Genomic DNA, 23,712 nt, shown 5'->3' with positions numbered 1-23,712 from the left:
GCACAAGCAGCCACCAAGAAAAATAACAAAACTGCTATAAAACATTGGATTAATGGCAGGGTTTAATTGAGGCACAACACCAACATTTATATTTTAACATTAAAAGTCTGATTTCTGGTTGATGACTAAATTTTTCCATTAAATAAACATTTTAAAGTATTAAATAAATTAATTTCGTTTAAAGAAAAATTAAATTATGTAAAGATAATCGTTATTTTACTTTATATTTTATGGAGTAAATTATGAGTATATTTAGAGGGCCAGCACACTGGTACTGTTAATTTAGAGGCAACAGAGTGGAACATTTATGAGGCCCTGCTTCACCTTATATTCTGAAGAACCTTTAGAGTTTGAAGAGGCTGCCATGTCTTTTTACGTGACTGTATGTTAAACTCGGCGCCTTATGGGAAATTCTTTAGAGTTTGAGAAACCAACAGATTAGGAAAGCACAAACATCTGGACAGAAAAAATCTAAATGAGGAAAAAAAAAATCAGTCTACACAGTGGGGTTTGCAAGTTATATTCATGCGTGCATGGGTTCTCTTCGGGTACCCCTGCTTCCACCTACAGTCCAAAAACATGACTGATACATTGATTGGTGACTCTAGTTTTCCTTTAGGTGTTTGTTTGCATTATTGCATGTATATGTGTTATCCTGCGAAGGACTGGCGACCTGTCCATGGTGTACTCTGCCTGTCTGACCCTGATGGACCATTAGCAGTGGACAGATGGTTCAGATGTTTGAATAAACCAGAAACAGATGTAATCCACTTCAAACTTTTAACACATTTTATTTACATTCTAAGTCTCATCATTGCTACATTTGAACAATCCATTTCGTAGTTGAGAAGTCCAGACAAAAAAAAAAAAAAAAACATTTAGCAGAGGAAAACAAATCTATTAAGTTCAAAAACAATTCATACCTCACTAAATATTTATGCCTAAAATAAAGCTCACACACCTAAAGCCAGTTTGCAAACAAAACCATGCTGTTGAATCAGGTGTTCATTCACTTCTCATTGTGGTGAAAGGTAAAACAGAGCAGCTGTCATACCTGAAAAGTAGTAATAAAGTAGAAATGTCCCCATTTCATTCAAGTTTTTGACAAATTAATGAAGAAAATAATATTAAAATAAAGCACAGTCCATAGTCGTTTTGTCAACATAAGGCAATCATCTTGTCCATATTTAACTCCTTTTAAAATCTAGTTTGGGTGGGAATAAGTACGAACATCACGCTCACCTCAAAGTAAAGTATTTTGCTTAATTCTCAGAGCCCCTCACGGACTCAGAAAAAAAAACCTTTTGAAAAAGGGAAGTTAAATATATATTTACTGCATATAGTGTACAAAGATAGGCCTGATTTTATCCTCTCACCAATGACTTTTAAAATTGTTTCACATTTTTATGCTTGGGTACCCCCAGTAATAAGAAGCTCATAGGCAGGATCTCTGCTTCTGCGGCACAGCACAACACAGGCACACAGCATCCCCAACATCTGGAAAAAAACAACAAACAAACCGTTTAGTTTTTAAACATTCTTTACCTTTTCTCATTACTAAAAAAACCAAAAAAAAACCACAGACTCCGCCTTCTCGATTCCTCAGCTCCTACGTTCAATTTATAAAACAAAATACTTAGACTAGGATTTTGTGGCTAACCTTGCTCTCCAAGCTAGATCCTCACATCTTGAAAGACTCCCGCTAATAAGTCTGTCTCGTAACAACAGCGAGTCAGACCAATGACATGCCAGCAGTGTTTTTTTGGGGCGGGACATGTAGAAATGACGACAGTCAGACGGGTTTTGCATTACAAACATGGCTACGCTGGAGGACTCACCTGTCAATACCGCAATTGACTTCCTTGAATTGTTGTTGAATTGTTTAAAAACAGGAGCAAGAAGAAGCGCTTTGTGCATTTGTAGATGGGAAAGATGTCTGTGCTTTTCTTCTGACAGGATTTGCAAAAAAAGTTTTATTTATCAGCTTATTCCACTAGTTCTGAAAACATTCCTGAAGGTGAAACATCCCAACTGGCTACGATTGGCTGAGAGTGTATTATGGAGGAGGGGTACTAGCTGGCACATAACCAAATCAGCTCCAAGTATTGTGCTACACATCCCTCCTTTTCACGGCAGCCATCCCAGATTGATAACCTAGAACTCAACTCAGTTCTACACATATCAATCTGGCTACTGTTTGCTTATTTTGTGGCAGCTATTTCTACAATGGGAGGAATTCAAATCTGGAAGTAAAAAAAAAAAGCCTAAAAAGAACGGAAAAAATTAAGGGAAGTAAGATGCAAGAAAGGAAGGGCAGAAATGATAAAAGGAAGGAAACAAGAAGGAATGGAGGTAGATGGAAAGAATGGAAGGGCATAAAGGCAGGAGGAAAACCAAGAAGAGAGGTATTAAAATCTTTTAGCATCTAGCAGTCTGCTCAGGATTAACTTGCTCAGTAGATCTGGGCATTTTGGGAAATAATGTCAGAAAATAAAAAACCTTTATTAATTTCATAAGCTGCAAAGAATTTTTCATCAAGGCCTCAGGAAACTAGTTTTGCACCGATACCAATCCAGCACTAAAATGGTGGTATCAGTATCGACGAGTACCGACAAATAGGGCACCGACACCATTTTGAAAGCCAAAAGTTTATTTAACTATTGCCACCCATTACAGTTAGGCAATATTTTTTGTTTTTTTTAATCAAATTGCAAAATATCCTATTTTGTTTGCATGGCAAACAGACTTTGTGGGATGCTCTCATTTATTTTTTCCATCTTCTTTAGACCATAATTACACAAATGTAACGTAGGTTTACGGTAAATCTTGGGTGATATGGCTGACACACACACACAAAAAAAAAAAAGAGTGGTTTACCTGGATGGCAGCAAATGTCAGAGCAGTGCAGATGACATACATCATGATCTCCTGTAACTTCTTTACAACCAGAGCTTCACAACCCTATAAACACAAATTATGTTCATACGTACTAAAGAATAAGTCAGCATTCATAAAGCATATATGAAAGCATGCTTACTTCTTGGTAGAGATCTTCAGGATGGGTCATAGACCCGGTGCAGCCTGCGGTTTTGCAGCAACTGATGGGGACGCTATCATTTTTTGTTTCTTTATACCAGTGCGTTTCTCGCCAGTCTGAGGAATTGTGGATGCCACAGCACTGAAGCTAAAAAGGTGAACAACCAAGTCAGTGATCATGGTTGGAAATGAATGGACAGCTGAAACAACACAAAGACATTCATGTTGGATGTAAATGAAGGATTTTGTCCTCACCTGTCTCTGAATGTAGTCAATGGCACGGCTCTGAGCGTTGCTGTTCGTGCCATTGTATTCATCATAAACTTTCATGATAGAACTGTTGACTTCATCTTCGACCTGGAAACATTTCAGGAGAGTAAACACTGCAGCTCCACCTTATACGTAGACAATATTTAGCACCATGACAGCAAAGACAGGCTGATTGAAGAAGGTGGAGGACTGTTCCGGGCTAAGTACACACAGACATTTTCCCGCTTTTGTTCCCGTGAAAACGCCAAGACATAATTGAGTCAGGAGCTTGCCTGACCGGTACATTTTGTGACGTCAAAACACACAGATGACAACCTACTAACTGCTGTTTTCAAGTCAAATTAACCATTACAGTTGGAGAAAGTAAAAATCTGCAACTTTTGATGTGTGTTTTAAATCCAGGAATCAGGAGGACTTTAAGTAAAATTCCAATAATAACCTTAACACGTCAGAAGGATCTAAAAGTAATGACAATGGTTAACAGTTTCAAACCAACCAATTACATTTTGGTTTCTTACCTTGGCCCTGTAAACATATCCTAGAACAACCACGGCCACTTCTGTCATGAAAACCAGCAGCAGAATGACGACAAACTGTGGATTGGATTTCAAGATTATAGATACGTTAGATAGCAGAGAAGTTTGGCTATTCAAGTTACCGTTTCCAAATGTATTATTCACTTCTTGGGGTTTTAAAGTAAAATAAACAGAATTAAAAATCTACAATTCCTTTAAGTGAAGTGAGTATATCATTGAGGCTCTGGTTCACTCACCGCTGTAAGACCACATCGGCTCTCTCTCACTGTGGCGCAGCATCCGATAAGGCCAATAAGGAAAAGCAGGGCGCCAACTGCAATGATGATCACTGCAGGAATCAGAGTGTAAACATCCTCAAAGAAGTGGTCGTAGTCGTCATAAGTGATGAAGACATAGGCTCCAACATAGCATAGGATGCCTGCAGCGGCCTGTCGGTAACAAGAGAATGTACATTAAATAGATTACTGTCAAAACTTCATTTCCACTCCTATGCTTCACAGCCTGCCTCCTTTGTGTATCAAATCTGTGCAGTTTCTCTTTCATTGTTATTGCGGCACATCAGGACTTATAAAGGTGTTCCTCAAAAAGGGAAAACTTGTCTTCTAGAGGGTCACTACCTGTATCAGCTAATATTTATTTTAGTTTGAATAAGCTCTTAAATTAGCTTTATAAGAATCTTCCATAACACTCATAGAAAGTAAGAGCCTTACAAAGCTCCTAAAATGTCGGCTGGTCAAACGAAGCAAGAGTTCCTCCTGGATTTTATCAAAGTATATTAAAAGGTATATTAAAATATACCAAAGACAAAATATTACTATATAGGTAATGCAATAGAATGTGCGACATGCGCTATTGTAATGTTTCAGTCCACGTACGTTAAGTGTTTTATTCATTCTTGCTGTACTCCTGACCAAGATGCTCAAGGTCACAGAGTGAAAAAGGGAGGGGTTATGATGAAGCAGCTTTCTAACAATCAATACAGAGATTCTAATAATTCAGCTGATATAAAATGGCACATTTCAGGATATGAATTGCTGCAAAAAGAAACAGGTCCACCAATTAATTTACCAGAGATCAGACACTTTTTTGTTATTTAGAGGATTTTTAGTTTGTATCCATCTCAGTATTTCCCGCATGTTGACATGAGACTGTAATATGTGCTGTTGGATTTAAAAATATAACTGAATTCATTTATTTTACACCATTTAGCAGTAAGGTGGCATTATTTGCTTGTGTTGTTATTGAGATAGATAGATAGATAGATAGATAGATAGATAGATAGATAGATAGATAGATAGATAGATAGATAGATAGATAGATAGATAGATAGATAGATAGATAGATAGATAGATAGATAGATAGAGGGTCAGGTTCTGATGGGATAAAATTATAGATTTACAGCGAAAAAACAAAACAAAAACCGGTTAAGTCTTTGCATACTGTTATCTCTTGCTTCATCATCCATATGTCATTTACCAAATATTTCTATTGAATTAGAATGATCAGAACTAATGCAAACATTGTATGCCAGGATACAAAAATATAAATAATATGCATTTTGAATTGACTTCGTTTTTTAATTTGCACATTATTATGCAGGGATGCAATAACTTCAAAATTCAATTTGCCATTTACAATGAATGATTTACATCACAGACTAAATTAATTATCAAAAGAAAACAGCTGCTGCACTTCACAGATGTAGTCTTTGGTTTCGAGCTTTTAACATAACTCTCCGTGAGAGTTGGACATTTTTAAAACACTCTTAAATTAGTTTTGCCACATCATCCTCTGATCAGCTGTATTATTGACACTTCCAGGAGGAACTAAACTCTCACTTCAAATGCAAACACAGCTAAAACTTTTCTAGTAAAGCCATCAACTATAAGCAGAAATTACAAAACATAATAATATGTATCTCTTTAGGTGAATTATTTTCTTAAGGCCGGTAATACGTTAAAGTTTTGCAAAAAATAAAAAATAAATAAATAAATAAATATATATATATATATATCGCACATTAAAGCAAGTTTAGCAGCTGACTGCAGTGAGCTAGCTTAGGGGGATGGTGCTCCACTGCGTGACGCACGAATTAAAACAATCGTAAAATCTGCAAACCTACCCAAAATATGAGGTTTAAAAAAACCAGGACGGTCTTTGAAGACATAATTCCACACTTTCCCATCGTTAGCGCGGACATTCAACGCTGCTCCTGGGGAAAAACAAAGAAGGTTTCTACTCGGACATGTCGCAGCTGTTACTGTTGCGGCTGCAGCTAACCCTATTAGTCATAGCAGCTAACCCTATTAGCCATAGCAGCTAACCCTATTAGCCAGAACCCAACGCTATGCCACACACGCAGCGGGGCGTACACATCAAGGATAAAAGTAACAGTAACCATATTAATAAATGACTAATTCAACACTAAATATCTCACATGTAAAGATTACAGAGATTATAGAGAAATATTTTCAAGAAAATGTCTATTCAATGCATATCTCTGCTAAATAATTTTATTTCGCTTTAAAAATTGAGCACTTTGCTGACATCTAGTGGTCAACTGAATTCTTTACAGTTATTTCCTTTTTTTCCCCAGTGCATTAAACATTACCGTGAATGCAACATACGACATGCGCAGATTATTGATAAGTGCAAAAAAGTTTTGAATGTTATGAGGTGTTTAGTTGGTCATGAGTGGGGAGCAGACAGAAACGCTTTAAAAGCTACATACAGGTGCTGGTCATAAAATTAGAATATCATGAAAAAGTAGATTGATTTCAGTAATTCCATTTAAAAAGTGAAACTTGTATATTATATTCATACATTACATACAAACTCATATATTTCAGATGTTTATTTTGTTTAATTTTGATGATTACAAATGACAACAAATGAAAATCTCAAATTCATCATATCAGAAAATTAGAATATTGTGAAAAGGTTCAAAATTGATGGCCCCTGGTGCCACACTCTAATCAGCTAATTAACTCAAACCACCTGCAAAAGCCTTTAAATGGTATTTCAGTCTAGTTCTATAGGCTACACAATCATGGGGAAGACTGCTGACTTGACAGTTGTCCAAAAGACGACCATCGACACCTTGCACAAGGAGGGCAAGACACAAAAGGTCATCGCTAAAGAGGCTGGCTGTTCACAGAGCTCAGTGTCCAAGCACATTAATAGAGAGGCGAAGGGAAGGAAAAGATGTGGTCGAAAAAAGTGTACAAGCAAGAGAGATAACCGCACCCTGGAGAGGATTGTGAAACAAAACCCATTCAAAAATGTGGGGGAGATTCACAAAGAGTGGACTGCAGCTGGAGTGAGTGCTTCAAGAACCACCACACACAGACGTATGAAAGACATGGGTTTCTGCTGTCGCATTCCTTGTGTCAAGCCACTCTTGAACCACAGACAGCGTCAGAAGCGTCTAAAGAGAAACAGGACTGGACTGCTGGTGAGTGGTCCAAAGTCATGTTCTCTGATGAAAGTAAATTTTGCATTTCCTTTGGAAATCAAGGTCCCAGAGTCTGGAGGAAAAGAAGAGAGGCACTTCATCCACGTTGCTTGAAGTCCAGTGTAAAGTTTCCACAGTCAGTGATGGTTTGGGGTGCCATGTCATCTGCTGGTGTTGGTCCATTGTGTTTTCTGAGGTCCAGGGTCAACGCAGCCACATACCAGGAAGTTTTAGAGCACTTCATGCTTCCTGCAGCTGACCAACTTTTTGGAGATGCAGATTTCATTTTCCAACAGGACTTGGCACCTGCACACAGTGCCAAAGCTACCAGTACCTGGTTGAAGGACCATGGTATCCCTGTTCTTAATTGGCCAGCAAACTCTCCTGACCTTAACCCCATAGAAAATCTATGGGGTATTGTGAAGAAGAAGATGCAATACACCAGACCCAACAATTCAGAAGAGCTAAAAGCCACTATTAGAGCAACCTGGGCTATCATAACACCTGAGCAGTGCCACAGACTGATCGACTCCATGCCACGCCGCATTGCTGCAGTAATACAGGCCAAAGGAGGCCCAACTAAATACTGAGTGCTGTACATGCTCATACTTTTCATGTTCATACTTTTCAGTTGGCCAACATTTCTATAAATCCTTTGTTTTTATTGGTCTTCAGTAATATTCTAATTTTCTGATATGATGAATTTGAGATTTTCATTTGTTGTCATTTGTAATCATCAAAATTAAACAAAATAAACATCTGAATTATATGAGTTTGTATGTAATGTATGAATATAATATACAAGTTTCACTTTTTAAATGGAATTACTGAAATCAATCTACTTTTTCATGATATTCTAATTTTATGACCAGCACCTGTATACAGGATTAATAGGATCAGCAATAGACTTTGATAGTTTGGTTTATGGTTCAGCAGCTATTTCATCACTTAAAAAGTTATAGTATATAGTATATACAGACACAAGCTCTAAGATTAATTACAGGAGCATTTTAAACAACATCTATTATAGCATTGCAAGTTGAAACTGGAGAAATGCCACTGGAAATCAGGAGAACACAACTGTTGCTAAATAACTGGGTTAGTTTACAGGGTCATGGTCAAGATCATCCTACAAAAGAAAACATATATGCTGTTATTAAAATGATTTTATAATTAAAACATTAATAGATATTCCACTACATTAATAAAACTATAATATATGTATTAAAAATCTTGCTTATTTTGTCATTAATTTCTGTATCTACTTTAAGTGTTACTTATTTTTGTAAAACTCTCTAACCTATATTGGTTTTTGTTATGCTTTCTATTAGCCATGTATTCATACAGGCTCTTATTATTTTAGGTTCCCAAATTCAAATGATGGGGTTGGAGTTTTCCCTGTGAGGCAGACCATAATAACCCTCAGAGCATGGATTTTCAATCAAAATTTAACATCACATTAGCTGCGACATATAGACACAACACAGTACATGGATATATTAACAATTACCTTACATAAACAACTTAGACATAACCTCATAACATTAACTTAACATAAACATAAACACCTCACTGGTACGGCTTACTTAGATGCATATACATGTTATATAGGTAGAGTACATATCTACCCTATCCACACACATAAACATAACTATAGAAACCTTTATTTGGGACTTTCTGTCTTGCTTCAGCTCATTCAGCCATTTAGTCAGTTTGTCTACATCCATTCTACTTCAGGTGCTTTCTATAATTCCCTGATAAACTCACCTGGATCCAAAGTCATTCTTCACTTTTCCAACACTACCTAAGCTTTCTGATGTTCATTGCTCTCTGCTGGCTCCTCCCATTTCTATCTGCTTCCTGCTTGTTTGCTCCATTAAACCTCCAGTTGTCTTGCCTCTTTCTCTGCCCATGTATCAAGGACCAGTTCTCCTTTTACACTTGTTTTCCTTTGGATTAAAACAAAACAACAAAAAACAGCAAGGTGTTCCATTTTTCTGTCTTAATTTTGGTAATTCTCCAACCCCATGAAATGACATTGAGTCTAAATAAGTGTCAAAAAGTATGAGACTAATGATTCATTTGAGCCACACATGCTGGGTGACATGCATTTATTGGAGTTTGTTACATCAGTATATCATTTGCAAATAGAAACACATTCAAAAAAAGGACTAAATGTATTTTTATTAAAGCATTTTAATAACATCTTGCTCACGTTAGAACTACATGCATCTGTGTTTTAATGAGATGTTATATACAGCCACACAAGAGTACATGCTTATAATCAAACCACTTTTAAATGCATTCTATCTCACAGCATTACAGAAGCTGAAATCAGCATGTGTGCCAAATATTTTGTCCCAGTGACTAAAATGAGGTGCAAAATTGGTACTGGGTTTCTGATGGTGCACATCGTGCTTGCTGGGTCCTCCATAGATGCCAAATGGTATCAGACGGGACGTGGACCAGGGGTAATCATAGCCACAGTGATCCTCCACCGACACATACACATGCAGTACCATGAAAGACCACGTTGTGAGTAGATGAGATTTCAGGATCACTGGGTTTAAAGTGGTCCAAAACCCCACTGTGATAAGCTCCCAGCCACTCAAACACTGAGTGGCAAGAGCAAAGGGAGAGGAATACCTGTGATGGATGGCATGAAACGTGACATACAGCCATCGGATCCTGTGATGGAGCAGGTGCCAAATAAAGTACTGGAAGTCAAAGAGAAGAAGGTTGCCTATCACTCCGACAATCAGCTCTAGCAGGGCAGGAGCCTGGTCTGGAAGATCTGCGGGTGGTCGCCATAGCCACTGTGCCACTGATGCAGGGAGCAAAAGAAACACATGGTTATACAAGGTGACACCAGCACAGTGCAGCAATTGAGAGGCTGTTGGCCGCTGGCTCGGCTGTATCTTGAATCGTTGAACCCATGGCCATCTATCCCCCACGATGTCACAAACAAGAAAAGGGAGGCAGAAGACGAAATACGAAGAGACAGTCAGCACAATGGGGAAGAGCGGAGATCTCACATAGTCCCTGTAGTCTAGTCTCAGGTTGTCCCATAAAGGCTGCAGAAGAGAGTTTTGACCAAAATAATTTGTCCAGATATCCACAATGTTATCTGCAAAAGCCATCCTGAAGCACAAATCAGAGGTAATTTTTTTTGTTTTTCTGATGCGGCAGTCAGACACAGCAGGTTTGCTGAACACTTCAGCCCACGAGTGTCTGCCTGTGCTCCGCTCACAGTGTGGGTGGCAATGAGTATCAAATGGTTCTGACAAATTATTCATGCACCCTGGTTCACTGATAACTTAAAGAGCACTCTTCACACGAGGAAGTGATCATGATGAAGAATTGCTTCAAAATAATTAAACGAGTTCTGAACATCTTCTTCAGCAAATCTCTTTGAAAAAAGCAAGACAGAAAGAAGGGGTAACTTTATAGGGGAGGGTATATGTTATTATTAAGAATAAAGAAAGTGTCAACAGATAAATATTGAATAAAGCAAATACTCAAGCTGTGAAATACAATGTTATTCATTCACTATGATGTTTGGATCTTGAGCAGCTAGTTTAAATTAACAGTGCTTTTCTCTTTTCATATTTTACTTCTAGCTTTTAGAACAGCATTCCAGGCTTTATTGTTTTTCATTAGATGTTCACTAATTTCCTAAGCATCAACTGCAATCCCAGAGGAAGAGAGGATTAACAGCAGTTTTAACTGTTCCAGAGATTGATGTCTATATGACATTATTTGATTAGACCAGATTAAGCTAAAAACAAATAAAAACAAAAGTAATAATTAACAGAATTGTTCAATGTTATTCTTTCTTTTCCTCAAAGCAATCGATAAACCGTCAGGTTCTTGCCTGATCTCTTGCAAACGAGTTAGGAAGTCAGATATGTGAATGAAATGTCTTAAACTTTCCAAACATCTTACAGACAGCTGTAGTGAGAGATTGTCACACACTTGAGGAGGCTTCATGGATTTTAAGTACGCTGAATCACTGAGCTCATCTGAACAACGACAGGGAGGGAGAGCCTCTTCATCTTGAAGCAAAGAGACCCAAAGGTTGCTCAGAAATTCCTCCTATACTGTTACAGAAGTAAACAAGGAGACCCAAATCTGCGTGGCAGCTCAGGTACACTGCATGCAGGAGATCTATAGCTAAACATCTGCAGTTAATGGTTCACATCCCACTCTGACATTAAAACTATCTGTTGTTTTAGTCTAGATTGTCCTTCTTGACAACAACGCTTATGGTGAATGCACTACCTGACATTTTTTTGTCACAGTTTAGATTTGGGTTTCCTTTGAATCACAAATTCTATTAGATGATGCAAAATTGGGTTAATTGGTCCTTTTTCTTTGTTACACATTTTCTAACTTCCCTCCATTAAAGACATTTCATCCCAGCGCTGCGTGTCCCGAGCCCATAAATGACCCCCCCACCATAGACTGTATTGTATTTTATTATTATATTTGTTATATTTTATCATTATATATATATATATATATATATATATATATATATATATATATATATATATATATATATATATATATATATATATATATATATATATATATATATATATATATATATATATAAATTGTTAGTACTGTAAATTTACAGTCATGTTTACTATTTTTCAAGGCTTCACTTTTAAAAGATGAAATTGTCTAGCTGTTTCCAAACGAAATTTCTTTTTGTTTTACACTTGTGTAAACAAAATGACAAATAAAATCTGTCTAAAGTCTAACCTAATGTTAAAAAAGCATTATACATTAAGAAAATATTGGTTATAATTTTGTTATAATCAGTAACTTAGTTTATTAAAAGCCTTCTTTTTCTTTTTTGAACACATTTGTTGGACTTCACAGACTACTACTTGGCTCATTTAAATAAATGTGGATCAGAGTATCTATAGACCTTCCAATGCTAGTTCAGTACCTTCTGTTTCTCTAGAGTTTAGATATGACAAGAAACACTACTTTTTTAGTGAAATTAAAATAGATATATTTGTAATTCTTAGTTAACAAAAGGGTTTGTTATTAGATATTTTTTTCTAAATAATTATCAAACATAAGTTTTCAACCCAGAAATGGTTAAAAATATTCAAAATGTGCATCTTTTTAAGACATTTTCATCCCTGAAACTGAATGTTTCTGTTACAAAGAGCATATTTTTAAATCTATTTTAGTTGGCTAGGTAAAGACATAACCCCTAAGGGTCAAAAAATAAAAAATAAAAAAGTAGATCTCTTTTTTAATGATTGTTTTATTATTGCACATAATGGGTCCAATCAAATTGAACCTCTTAGGGTTATGTATGTATAAAGAGGTGAACATTTTCATACATACATAAAAAAATCATAACATATATATATATATATATATATATATATATATATATATATATATATATATATATATATATATATATATATATATATATATATATATATATATATATATATATATATATATATATATATATATATATATATATATATATATATATATATACGTATAACAATTTCAAATACAATTATATAAGGTTTAACATATAGTATATTTGTATTATTTATTTAATAATTATACATAAATATAATAATATATAAATATAATATATAAATAAATGAAGTTAGAAATATATAAATTTTCTTACTTCATATTGCTCACTTTTAAACTGATATGATTTTTCCATTACTGTCCTTTGACCAAACCATTTATTTGAATCTTAGCTTAGACTCTAATTGATAACAAAGCTTAACTCCACATATCCAGACATTAAAAACCTTTCCTGTTTGTTCTCGCTGCTTCCACTTTCAAATAACCATAGTCCCTCAGATTATTGCTGCCCTCTCTGGTGCAAAACAGTCTCTGGATATTAGTGGGAAAAAATTTTTTGTTGGCTTTATATTCTCTTTCCAGATGGATGTTTAAGGTCTTATAACAAAGCAGCAGCCCAAGTTAAAGTTACATAATATTGTTTAACAAGCTGAAAATCTGAAAATCTTTAAGGATTAGCGGCAGGCCACTATGTGATTATGTTTACAGCAGCTTACCAGAAGAAGGATTTCTCTCCTTGGTTTTAGCAGTATCAATCAGCTCTCATAATACAAGGCTGAAAAAAAGAACATACAGAACATAATAGTTTGGTTAACACTTACATCACATGTTAAATCTTAGTGAGTGTGCACAACTGCTTTCTTCGGGAAATTCTCTTTTAAGCTGTTAGATTTAAAAGCTGTAAATGTCTATATTGGTGTAGTTAAATAAAAGCATGGAGGGGAATCAAACAGAATTACTCCCTTTCCCTGCAGTATGCTATGATCCACTGACATTTTATTATTGTATTTTTAAGGCAGGGAGCTGCAGAATTGGTCATCTGCATCTGATTTAAAGGAGTCCAGGAAACTTAGTGTGTGATGGTGTTTTGCTGTGGATTAACATGCAAATGAACTGATATTTTTAAACAAAATTAATCAGAATGGATGAAGTTCCCTCATCCTCGTGTTCAGAGGTTTCAAGTTACAAAGTACAAATACTTTATTACCTTACTTAAGTAGAAATTTTGGCTATCTGTACTTTACTGGAATAATTTTTTAGACAACATTTTACTTTACATTTTACTTACAACTTTTTACTTACATTTAGGATGTACTAATGTACTGTTGATCCAAATGGATCAGACAGAGACTAAGAGTCTGACATGCATTTAATTGTCATGCATGGTGCGCAAACAACAATAATTTACCCTAAAAAAAACATAAGAGAAAAATTCACCAGCATGGAGAAAGACCAGAACTCCTCAAATAAGCATTCCAGACAGATGTGTCTGAATTTTAAGTAGTTGAACAACTTAATTGAGGGCATGTTTGGCACAAAAACAATACATAAAATATAGAGAAAAAAAAAAACTTTTTGTGAAACATTGAGATGGAAGTATTTTTGTTTTTTTATTGTTAAAACAAACTTTAATCTATTCAATTGCTGCTTTATGCACTGGATGATCAAGAGTTTATCCATCCATCCAACGATCCATCCATCCATCCATCCATCCATCCATCCATCCATCCATCCATGGAAAAGGCCACTGCAAATATCACTGAAACAAATTATCTCCATTAGAAAACATGGTAGCCACAGTGTTATGCTGTGGGAATGTTTTTCTTGTACTAGAATATGGAAGATTTCTATAGGTCATAACAGGATAGATGGGTTAAATACAGAAATACAGAGATATCCTTGTAGAAAACAGATTGGAGCCTGCAAGAAACTTGAATATGGTTTATGTCCATTTAGGAGAAGTGCAATCATTGCAAGTATACTGCATTTGTCCCTGCAAACCAGCGTTTTGCAAACTGGTAACAAACTGGTATTTATGAATGAAATGAAAATCTATTTTTTTATGAATAAGCTGGATTACAGGAGAAGATGTTATTTCTACACAGAACTAGAATGTTTCTCAAGGGACATCAAAATAAAAAACCTGTTTTTCAGGAGGATGAAAGGCAACATTTTTTCTTTACCATTTGCTTTTGTTCAGGAAGTATTTATATGAGAACAAAAGTATATTCAGGCTTAGACATAATATATATATATATATATATATATATATATATATATATATATATATATATATATATATATATATATATATATATATATATATATATATATATATATATATATATATATATATATATATATATATATATATATATATATATATATATATATATATATATATATATATATATCAATGGAATAAGGAGATGATGTTCATCAGATTAATATTCAAAACAAGCAACAAAAAATAGTTATATTGATATAATGATACCATTTAGTGAAGTAGATATAAAATCTATTACTAAACAAAAGCTTAAGGAAAGATGGAAAAAGCAGTGGGAAGAGGATAGAACTGGAAGGTGGCTTTACAGTATTCAAAGAAAAGTTGGTACAATGAGGAGAAGAGGAAGAAATAGAAAAGAGGAAACCATTATATCCAGATTATGTTTTGATCATACAAGGTTAAATAGTACGTTATTTGAAATTGGAAAACAGCCAACAGGAAATTGTGATTTTTGCTTTCAAAAGGAGACAGTAAAACATGTTTTGTTAGTCTGTTCTAAATATTCTGTTGAGAGAAGGGAATTAGTTAGTCGATTACAAGAAAATAAATTGCAATTAAATATACAAGATATTTTGGACAAACTTTCTACGTCTACATTTTTTATTTATTTAATTAATTACCTTAAGAAATTTATAAAAAAGAATATAGGATTCATTAACTTAATTATTATCATTTAATTTTATTTTTTTGTGGGAGAATTTGTATAGCGTCCCGATCCACACTCCACACTGCATTCCAGTAGATGGCGGTAATGCGCCTAAATAAGTTGTTGCCAACCGCGATATATATAAAAAAGGAAGAAGAATATGAGGTTTATCTTCCGGGACACTAGGTGGCGATGGTTAAAAAAGGGTCGTTTGGTGCATGGCGCGTGTTTTGAAGCTGCTCTGCTTGTGGAGAAATGTCCTGGGCCGTGAGTAGTGAGGAAACAGGAAGCGATTCTTGTGGGATGGAAGAGGGAAATAGTGACAATGAAGGTTGGAAGATAGCAGCATCAAAAAATGAGAAAAAGCGGAAAAAACAGAGATCAGTTAAAGGGGAATCTAGTTCAGAACAATCCAGTGATGATCAATCCATACATTCCACAGCACAACAAAATGAATTCAAAGTCATATTCAAAGTCGTTAATCAGGCAGACTCTTTTACAAACTGGAATCCGGTTCACTTAACAAAAACCATCAATAAACTTGTTGGAGAAGTCAGAGGTGCCAGAATTCTGTACAGTGGAGACCTGCTAATTAACTGCAGAGACAGCGCCCAGCAAGGCAAAGCAATACGTATTAACAAAATTGACGGGATAAGAGTTCAGTGCAGCCTAATGGAGAACAAAAAGATCAGCAGGGGAGTCATTGGAGGAGTTCCTCTGAAAATTTCTGAAAAAGAGATTCTGGAAAACATAAGCGGTGCAAAAGTAAAAGAAGTAAAACGGTTAAAAACAACAAGAAACGGAGAAAGATCTGACAGTTTATCTGTACTAATTAAATTCGAGGAAGAGCAATTACCAAGCAAAGTATTCATCGGTTACATCAGTTACAATGTCAAAATCTACAATCCACCACCATTGAGATGTTTCAAATGTCAAAAATTCGGACACATTGCAGCAGTTTGTAAAGGGAAACAGAGGTGTGGAAGGTGTGCAGGAGAACATGAATATGGTAAATGTGGAAAAGAAGCTAAAATAAAATGCTGTAATTGTGGTGGAGAACATACTGCTGCTTATCGCGGCTGTGAAGCAAGCAAAAGGTCTGAAGAAATAAAAAAAATGAAATTTGAGCTTGGAATAACTTATGCTGAAGCTGCAAAAAGGATCCCATCTCAGTCAGAAAAACCCAAACCTACAGTTCAACACACGGCAAATTTCAAACCTCTAGAGAAATCTCCAAAAATTGATGAAGACTCACTAATTGTTAAAAAGACAAATTTTGTTCTTTTCATGGTGGAAGTGATTAATTGTACTGCTCAGACGACAAAAAAAACAGAAAAAATCAAAATAATAGTGAAGGCTGCAGAAAAATATCTGGATGTTAAAGATATGAACTGGGAGATGGTTGGAAGCATGATGGAAAGACCAATGGGACCATCAGAAACTGGCAGAGGTACGATGACCTAGAGTAAATTAAAATTATACGGGCAAATGTAATTTAGTATAATTTAGTATTATGTGGGTTTAAGTTACACAGGTTATTTTATTGTATTTTTTTTTTTTTTTTTTTTTTTTTTTTTTTTTTTGGGGGGGGTGAATCGTTTCCTGTTTCCTTGCTTTACTCCATATCAGTTGGTGGCGGTAATGCACATTTCACAAGTTTGCCAACCGCCATAAAATCTCATAAGAAGAAGAAGATGGTTAAAAAACAAAACAAAACAAACAACAACACCAATGAAGCGTCTTCTTGACACTAAGCAGCTACAGTTTTGGATAATTATTAACACTTTTATATAGTGACCGAGGCCGTAGGAGCGCAGGTGAGAAGTCACGGTAGAAACTCGTAACTTCTACCAGGAAAGTGTCAACCCGCCCTAAAAGAAAACATGTAGCGCTAACTGCGTGGGCAGCTGACATTTGCTAAAGTTCAACGTCTCTGGATTTATATAGCTGTAAAAAAGAAATACTGGTCGATTTATTTCCCCCAGAAAGAGAAACCTGTCCTGAATCCGAGTGGATTTGAGGTAAGGCTACATTTCTAAAAAAAAAAAAAAAAGGCTTTTCCTAAATTAAATGATCAACTTAAGAGATATCGAACATTCTATTTATTTTAGTTGATGCTACAGAGGCAAACGTGAAAGAAAGCATAACCTATTATTAGTATATATATCTAAGGAGATCTGCTAAATAAAATGTCCCACACACACTATACTAGAACATGTTTTTTTGTGGAAAGATAAACACATTTTCTTTATTTGCTATTTATTTTTGCTATATATTTTAAGCACAGTAATGTTATCAGTAAGAACATAGTTCTGGGCTTAAATGGCTGCTGTTCTTATATTAGAAAAACAATTAGCTTCATTATATGTGAAGTATTTTATACTCTATTTATTACTTCAGGTTTGAACAATGGAGAATGAAGGGGAAGTGAAAACTGAGGAGGAGAAATCTGAGTCAGTTTCTCAAGCTCAGCAGCTTTGTCGCTTCTTCTCCCAAGGACGACACTGTAACTTTGGTAAGAGATGCAGATTTCTACATGTGAGAGACGATGGAAGAGATCAAGAGAGGAAAACTGTTGATCCCCCCGGTCATCCTGATGATACTCCCTCTCACACTGAATTTCATCAACCTAAAGAAGAGAAGTCGGCATTTAACCCAAAGTTTGCCCCAGCCTCTTCCCGCCGCCCCTGTCGCTACTTTCTCTCTGGGCATTGCACCATGGAGGACAGATGTCGCTTCTGGCACCCACAACAGGTGCCTCCAGTGGATGATTCACCTGTTAGCGCTATAGAAAGTAAAACCCCATTACATCGCCCTCCATTGTCCGGTCCAGGTGACCTGCGAACAATGAAGCTGTGTGACATGACTGATGACAAAGCCAAACAGCTGCGAGATACAGAGATCAAGCAGCTGAAGAAGCGTTTCCCCAAAGATCAGCTGATTATTCAGGAGAGAAGCGATGGCAAACTGACTTATTACAGGGTGACCGTCGAGGCCACGGATCCAGACTGGGTAAACACCTCCTACTTTCTATGTTTTTTTTGTACTGGATCTAAATCCAGTCAGTTTGCTGCAGAGCCTTAGAGCCATCTTCTCAGTGTGGCTTTTAAGGTTAATTTGGAAAAAGTGATTTTGTTAACTAATCATATGTATTTTGCAGCCTTTTGATTTAAAAGAAGTCGATATAATGGTTAGCTTCCCAGACAACTACCCCCTGGAGGTAAATGGCACAGTTTTATTTATAATCCGCATTACTGAAAATTATACAATATAATGTCCAATGGTTTACATGGAATAAAAGACTTGTCCTGTGTTTTCTGTGTTTCTCCCAGATTTTTACAATAGAAATCCCTTTGGACCAGGACCTGCCACCTGTCATGGCAAAGTAAAATCCAATGCTTTTGTATTTTAACTCTTGTAGTTAAGTGCTGCTGATACATTTACAGGCATTTTTTATTAATTATTTGTTATGCAGGCATGTGCAGCAGGCATCTTTGGAGTGGCTTCAGGCTAAGCATGCTACCAATCAGCTGTTGGGAAAAGTGGAGATACTGTTCCGGCCTTTTCTGCGCTGGCTGGATCGGAGCTTGGAGAGACTGTTCACCGAAGGAGCCAGAGAGGTGAGGAAGCACTTTGCATGGGCATCCATCTGCTCACTGGTACTTGATAACCCCACACTTATGTTTTTTCTTCTTTTTTGTATTGAAAGCCAGGATGACATATCTGAAATGTGATCATTAAAACGTTGGAACCTTGGAATTGTTGATGTAGAAAGCGAGAATTTTACCCCACTGCTCTGAAAACTACGGGCTAATTCTGTCACCTCTTTAGGTAGAATTAGAGCAGGTTCTATGCCTTTCAGACAGATTTTCTATCCAATAAAGATCCCCAGTAGGTCAAAGCCGGTTGATAGCCATTAGTCATAATCAGTCAGCTGTCTTTTTTCTTTTTTTTTTGATAATCTCACAGGTAATCACATACACAGTTAAATCTCTCGTTATTGTTTTTTGCTTCTTAAACTAATTGTTTCTCACATTTGAAGCTGTAACATCTACCTTGGGATTCCTCAAGCCTTAAACCTGGGAAAATGGATCCTTACAATAAACAACAGCTTCTTAAACCACATCTTTGTTCTAAGCATTGCTCTCAGTTTGTATTTTTCTTAGTGCTGTCAAAATTATCGCGTTATTAACGCGTTAACGCGAGGCCATTTTAACGGCGATAATTTTTTTAACGTGAGATTAACGCTATGTGGTTTTATGGTACAATTTTTCCAAGTACATCCCGCTGCAGCCTGCGGGAAGGCGGGGCTATTTTCCCCCAGTGTATGCATTTCTCATAGGCTTCAAGAGCGGAGCTCCTCAAGGGAAAAAGACGCTCATACACTGGGTGACGCTAGTGCCTTTTCTTTAAGCCCCACCACCAACAAACAAGTTGAGTGTCTGGTAACTAGTAGCAACCTGAAATACGCTGAGAAAACTGATTACTGAGGTGAAATGGAATCTCGTAGCAGCACTCTTGCCGTCTCTGTACGCAACAGGTCGGTATCGCGTGTGTGTGTGTGTGTGTGGGTGGGTGTGTCTGTGTGTGGGTGGGTGGGTGTGTGTGTGTTCTCATTTTTGTTAAGAGGCTGAAAAGTAACTTTCTAGAGAGCATAGACTACCTTCATCTAGTGATGTCGGTCTATTGATTTTGATGTATTGATTGAAAATTGTTCATTATTACCTTGGTTAATTAACATCTAATGTTAACTCTACTAAATTTTATAGCAGTAGGGTAAAATGCTTGTCTTTGTTCAAAAGACTGTATTAACTGTAAAGACTGTCTTTTACATCAGCCTGTTTTCAGGGCCTTTTTTTTGGCTACATATTTGTTATTTTTTGCTACATGCCTCCCCATCTTCTTGCCATATGTTTCTATGGCATAAATCAGTGTCTGTGACCTGTTTTCATTTTAAAAAAAGAACATTGGCACAAACCTAGCCTGTATGTATTTTTTTGTATGTCATCGAGAGTATTTAAATGATTTTCAATCAGGAAAAAAATGTGCGATTAAAATGCGATTAATCGCGAGTTAACTCAGGCATTGATGCGATTAATCGCGATTAAAAAATTTAATCGATTGACAGCACTAATTTTTCTGTTGTCTTTAAAGTGCTTTGTTTTCAAATAATTTAAAACATTTTTCTCCCTTGAGTATGTGAAGAAAATCTGACTGCCACAGTTGTGGGTCAGCTCTCCTACGTTTCGCAACTTTGCAACATTTTTAAATGTTTTACTAAATGGCTGAAAGTAAATACAAATCATAAAGAAAAATGACCTCTGATTAACAAATGTAAATCTTTTCTTTTTGCCTTATTTCTAGCTTAAGAAAGATATTGATTTAGAAAAAGCTGGCCTGCAGTTTATCCCGTACCACGAACTCAAGGTATCTGTAACTGACGCCTCTGACCCTGATTCTGGAGTTGCTGTGGATGAGGACACCTGTAAAAATGCCGATAAGACAGAAGATTTGAAATCAGAGGAAAAAGAGCAAATATTGCAGCAGAAATCGACACAGCGTACTGAAGGTCAGCTGCAGGAGGAAGATGCGAGCCATCTGGTGGAGAACATTAAAATCAGCGATTCTCGCAGAGGCACAGAGGTCAAGCTGCTGGGCCTCAGGCTGGGGGAAAACACGGCCACTGTTATTGCTCACCAGGTTACTGTTTGTCTGCAGTGTAATAGGTAACTGATATGAAAAAAAAAAAAAATACTGAAGGATTTATCTGGAGCTAATTCTGGGAGATAAATGTAACTAATTGCTGATTTTTTGCTGGATTCAGGTGTAAGGTGACTGCAGATCTGACACTTACAGGAAGGACAACCTGCTCAGCTCAGTGTGAGAAGTGCAATGCAGGTATAAATGCTGCATTCAGGCCCTGCATGATCCACCATTATAGCGATGTCCTGGGATATTTAGACCTTCAAAACGCCACAGCCTCTGACCTCGTACTTCAGGACTGCCACCTCTCTGTGGGATGCCTCAGCTGCTCTCAGGAGGTTCCTGTGGAGGTGATTAACACCATGAAATAAAGCTGTAACACATCTAATTGAACTCTTGTGATATTAACTTCTGTTTTTTTTTTTTTTTCATTAGAGCGTTTTCTACGGACAAACAAAGGAGCTTAACTGTGAAAACTGCCACAGCAAACTCAGCCTCCTGGCTGAGAGCACCAGGTTCCAGTACATCCCACCCCGCTCTTCCAACAAAACAGGTCAGAGCCCGCTTTGCTTCCATATGGATCAGCAAAAGCTTTAAAATCTTACAAGAATGCTGCCCTACTTGGATTTCAAACAAAAATTTCATAAAGCTTCTCAGTGTGGAAAAAATTTCAAGTCTTAGCATTAGTATTTTTTTAGACCGCTGTTACTTCCGATGCAGCTAATTATTCCTCCCGGTTGTTGGTGCAGGTTCAAGCGCCGTCAGCTTCAAAACAATTAGAGATCCGGCAGTGCAAAAAGGGAAGCCACTGCCGGATAAAGGAACTTGCAAACATTACAAACAAAGCCATCGCTGGCTCAGGTATCTTCCATGCAGGGATCTTTATTTTGATATTGTACATCTGAATCAGAGCTCTGGGAAACACTCCCCCCTTACAATTCCAGGTTTCCCTGCTGTGGTCGGGCGTATGCCTGTGATGTGTGCCATGACGAGAATCAGGACCACCCCATGGAACTCGCCACAAGGATGATCTGTGGATTCTGTGCCAAAGAACAAGTAGAGAATCAATCTGTCCTTTGATAACGTCTCCATATCTATCAGACTTATGCACACGTACCGTTGCTGTTTTTAAATTTACTGTGTTTGATGTTGCAGCCTTATGGTAATGGAAAACCCTGCATCAGCTGTGGGAGCATGATGACAAGAGGCATGCGCACCAGCCACTGGGAGGGAGGGCTGGGATGTAGAAATAAAGTCAAAATGAGCAGGTATAAGACCATATGCTTTAAACTTCTATCAGATGATGGCATTCGTTTTCTTCTGTGCCTAAAAGGTTTGCTCTCCTCTCTCTTCAGAAATGATCGACAGAAATACGCCAACTCCAACAAAACGGTTTCAAGGAAGGCTGCCAGTGAGAAAAAGTGATTCCCAAAGGATTTTATTTTTTCTTCTGTTGCTGTGGGGAAAAAAATCAAGGCTTAAAACCACAAGGTTTTGGTTATTCTGCCCTCTTCTACAATAAATCTCATGTTGATCATTTAGTGTGATGGTCTGATTGCTTTGTTGTTTTTTTTGGGAAAATTTCCTCCAGACAAACACAGACATATAAGGGTCCCCTTATAAGAGACTTACAAATATAAGCACCAAGCTAATAAGCCAATTGTAAATATTAGATATAAATGGAGTTTAAAAATGTTTGTCTTTTTAACATGATGCACCTTTTATGAAGTCTGAAGCTTTAAAATGGACACTTTACTTTCAAAGATGGATAAGACAAAAGGGAAAACAATTGCTATTTCTTATTTAGAAATGGGACTTACCTAGGAACAGACTCCAACCTGAAGTTTTGCTGTTTATTAAATGCATGCAAGACCTGGATCCACACAGAGAATAATGATTATAAACTCTTTCCATCTAAGTTTGAGGAATTTTGTTAAGAGGAATGAGAACAGACAGGAGCTTTAAGATGAGCAAAATCAGTATAGATACAGACCAAAACATGCAGCTTTAATTAGACTAAAATGTAGCTCTAAAAAGTATTGAGGGTCTAAACTACAATGCTTTATTTTGTGGATGTAATGTGATAACATTGAAAAGTTAAAGGGGTACCCGTAACTTCTTTATTTGCTGCTCCAGATTTCGTTTGACAGATTAAATAGGTTTTATCTGACCCTTGTTTATACCTGGATTAGGGTGTAAACAGTGACTTAGATTGCTGGAGTCACTTTGGCACGCAATGCTTAGTTACTGTAGGTATACTGCCAATATTTCGGACTGCTGACCTAAATCTTAAAGAAACTGTTGATAGCCTTAAAGCAAGCAGTACACAGCTGGAAGGCGACCAGCATGAACCCACAGTTGCTGGGCCTGTCCTGTTTGTAATGTACAAATGTGGCTGTTTCATAATGATTTATTAAGA

General features: G+C 36.6%; 3 protein-coding genes across 3 annotated transcripts; 1 reads left to right on the top strand and 2 right to left on the bottom strand.

The window, feature by feature from the left end:
* Positions 1 to 766: 766 nt before the first annotated feature.
* On the bottom strand, positions 767 to 6,159 carry tspan3a (tetraspanin 3a). The gene is made up of 7 exons (XM_038268943.1): positions 5,965 to 6,159; positions 4,079 to 4,270; positions 3,825 to 3,899; positions 3,292 to 3,393; positions 3,038 to 3,184; positions 2,878 to 2,961; positions 767 to 1,497 (listed from the first exon to the last, which is right to left on the bottom strand). The coding sequence occupies exons 1-7, from the start codon at positions 6,040 to 6,042 to the stop codon at positions 1,405 to 1,407; spliced, it is 771 nt and encodes a 256-aa protein (XP_038124871.1). The 5' UTR covers positions 6,043 to 6,159; the 3' UTR covers positions 767 to 1,404.
* A 2,778-nt stretch (positions 6,160 to 8,937) lies between these two features.
* On the bottom strand, positions 8,938 to 10,740 carry LOC119772481 (cholesterol 25-hydroxylase-like protein 1, member 2). The gene is made up of 2 exons (XM_038268918.1): positions 9,943 to 10,740; positions 8,938 to 9,245 (listed from the first exon to the last, which is right to left on the bottom strand). Exons 1-2 carry the CDS (start codon positions 10,590 to 10,592, stop codon positions 9,173 to 9,175), a joined length of 723 nt encoding a protein of 240 aa, XP_038124846.1. The 5' UTR covers positions 10,593 to 10,740; the 3' UTR covers positions 8,938 to 9,172.
* A 6,549-nt stretch (positions 10,741 to 17,289) lies between these two features.
* si:dkey-24l11.2 (uncharacterized protein LOC100034462 homolog) lies at positions 17,290 to 22,834 on the top strand. The gene is made up of 12 exons (XM_038268917.1): positions 17,290 to 17,611; positions 17,991 to 18,602; positions 18,751 to 18,810; positions 18,923 to 18,975; positions 19,066 to 19,210; positions 20,955 to 21,316; positions 21,415 to 21,643; positions 21,729 to 21,846; positions 22,043 to 22,154; positions 22,238 to 22,349; positions 22,449 to 22,561; positions 22,649 to 22,834. The coding sequence occupies exons 2-12, from the start codon at positions 18,000 to 18,002 to the stop codon at positions 22,716 to 22,718; spliced, it is 1,977 nt and encodes a 658-aa protein (XP_038124845.1). The 5' UTR covers positions 17,290 to 17,611; positions 17,991 to 17,999; the 3' UTR covers positions 22,719 to 22,834.
* The last annotated feature ends 878 nt before the right edge of the window (positions 22,835 to 23,712 follow it).

The sequence above is a fragment of the Cyprinodon tularosa genome, unplaced genomic scaffold (genome assembly GCF_016077235.1).
Source record: "Cyprinodon tularosa strain WSP-4 unplaced genomic scaffold, ASM1607723v1 ctg71, whole genome shotgun sequence".
NCBI classification, from domain to species: Eukaryota; Metazoa; Chordata; class Actinopteri; order Cyprinodontiformes; family Cyprinodontidae; genus Cyprinodon; species Cyprinodon tularosa.
This window is presented reverse-complemented; position numbering and strand designations above follow the sequence as displayed.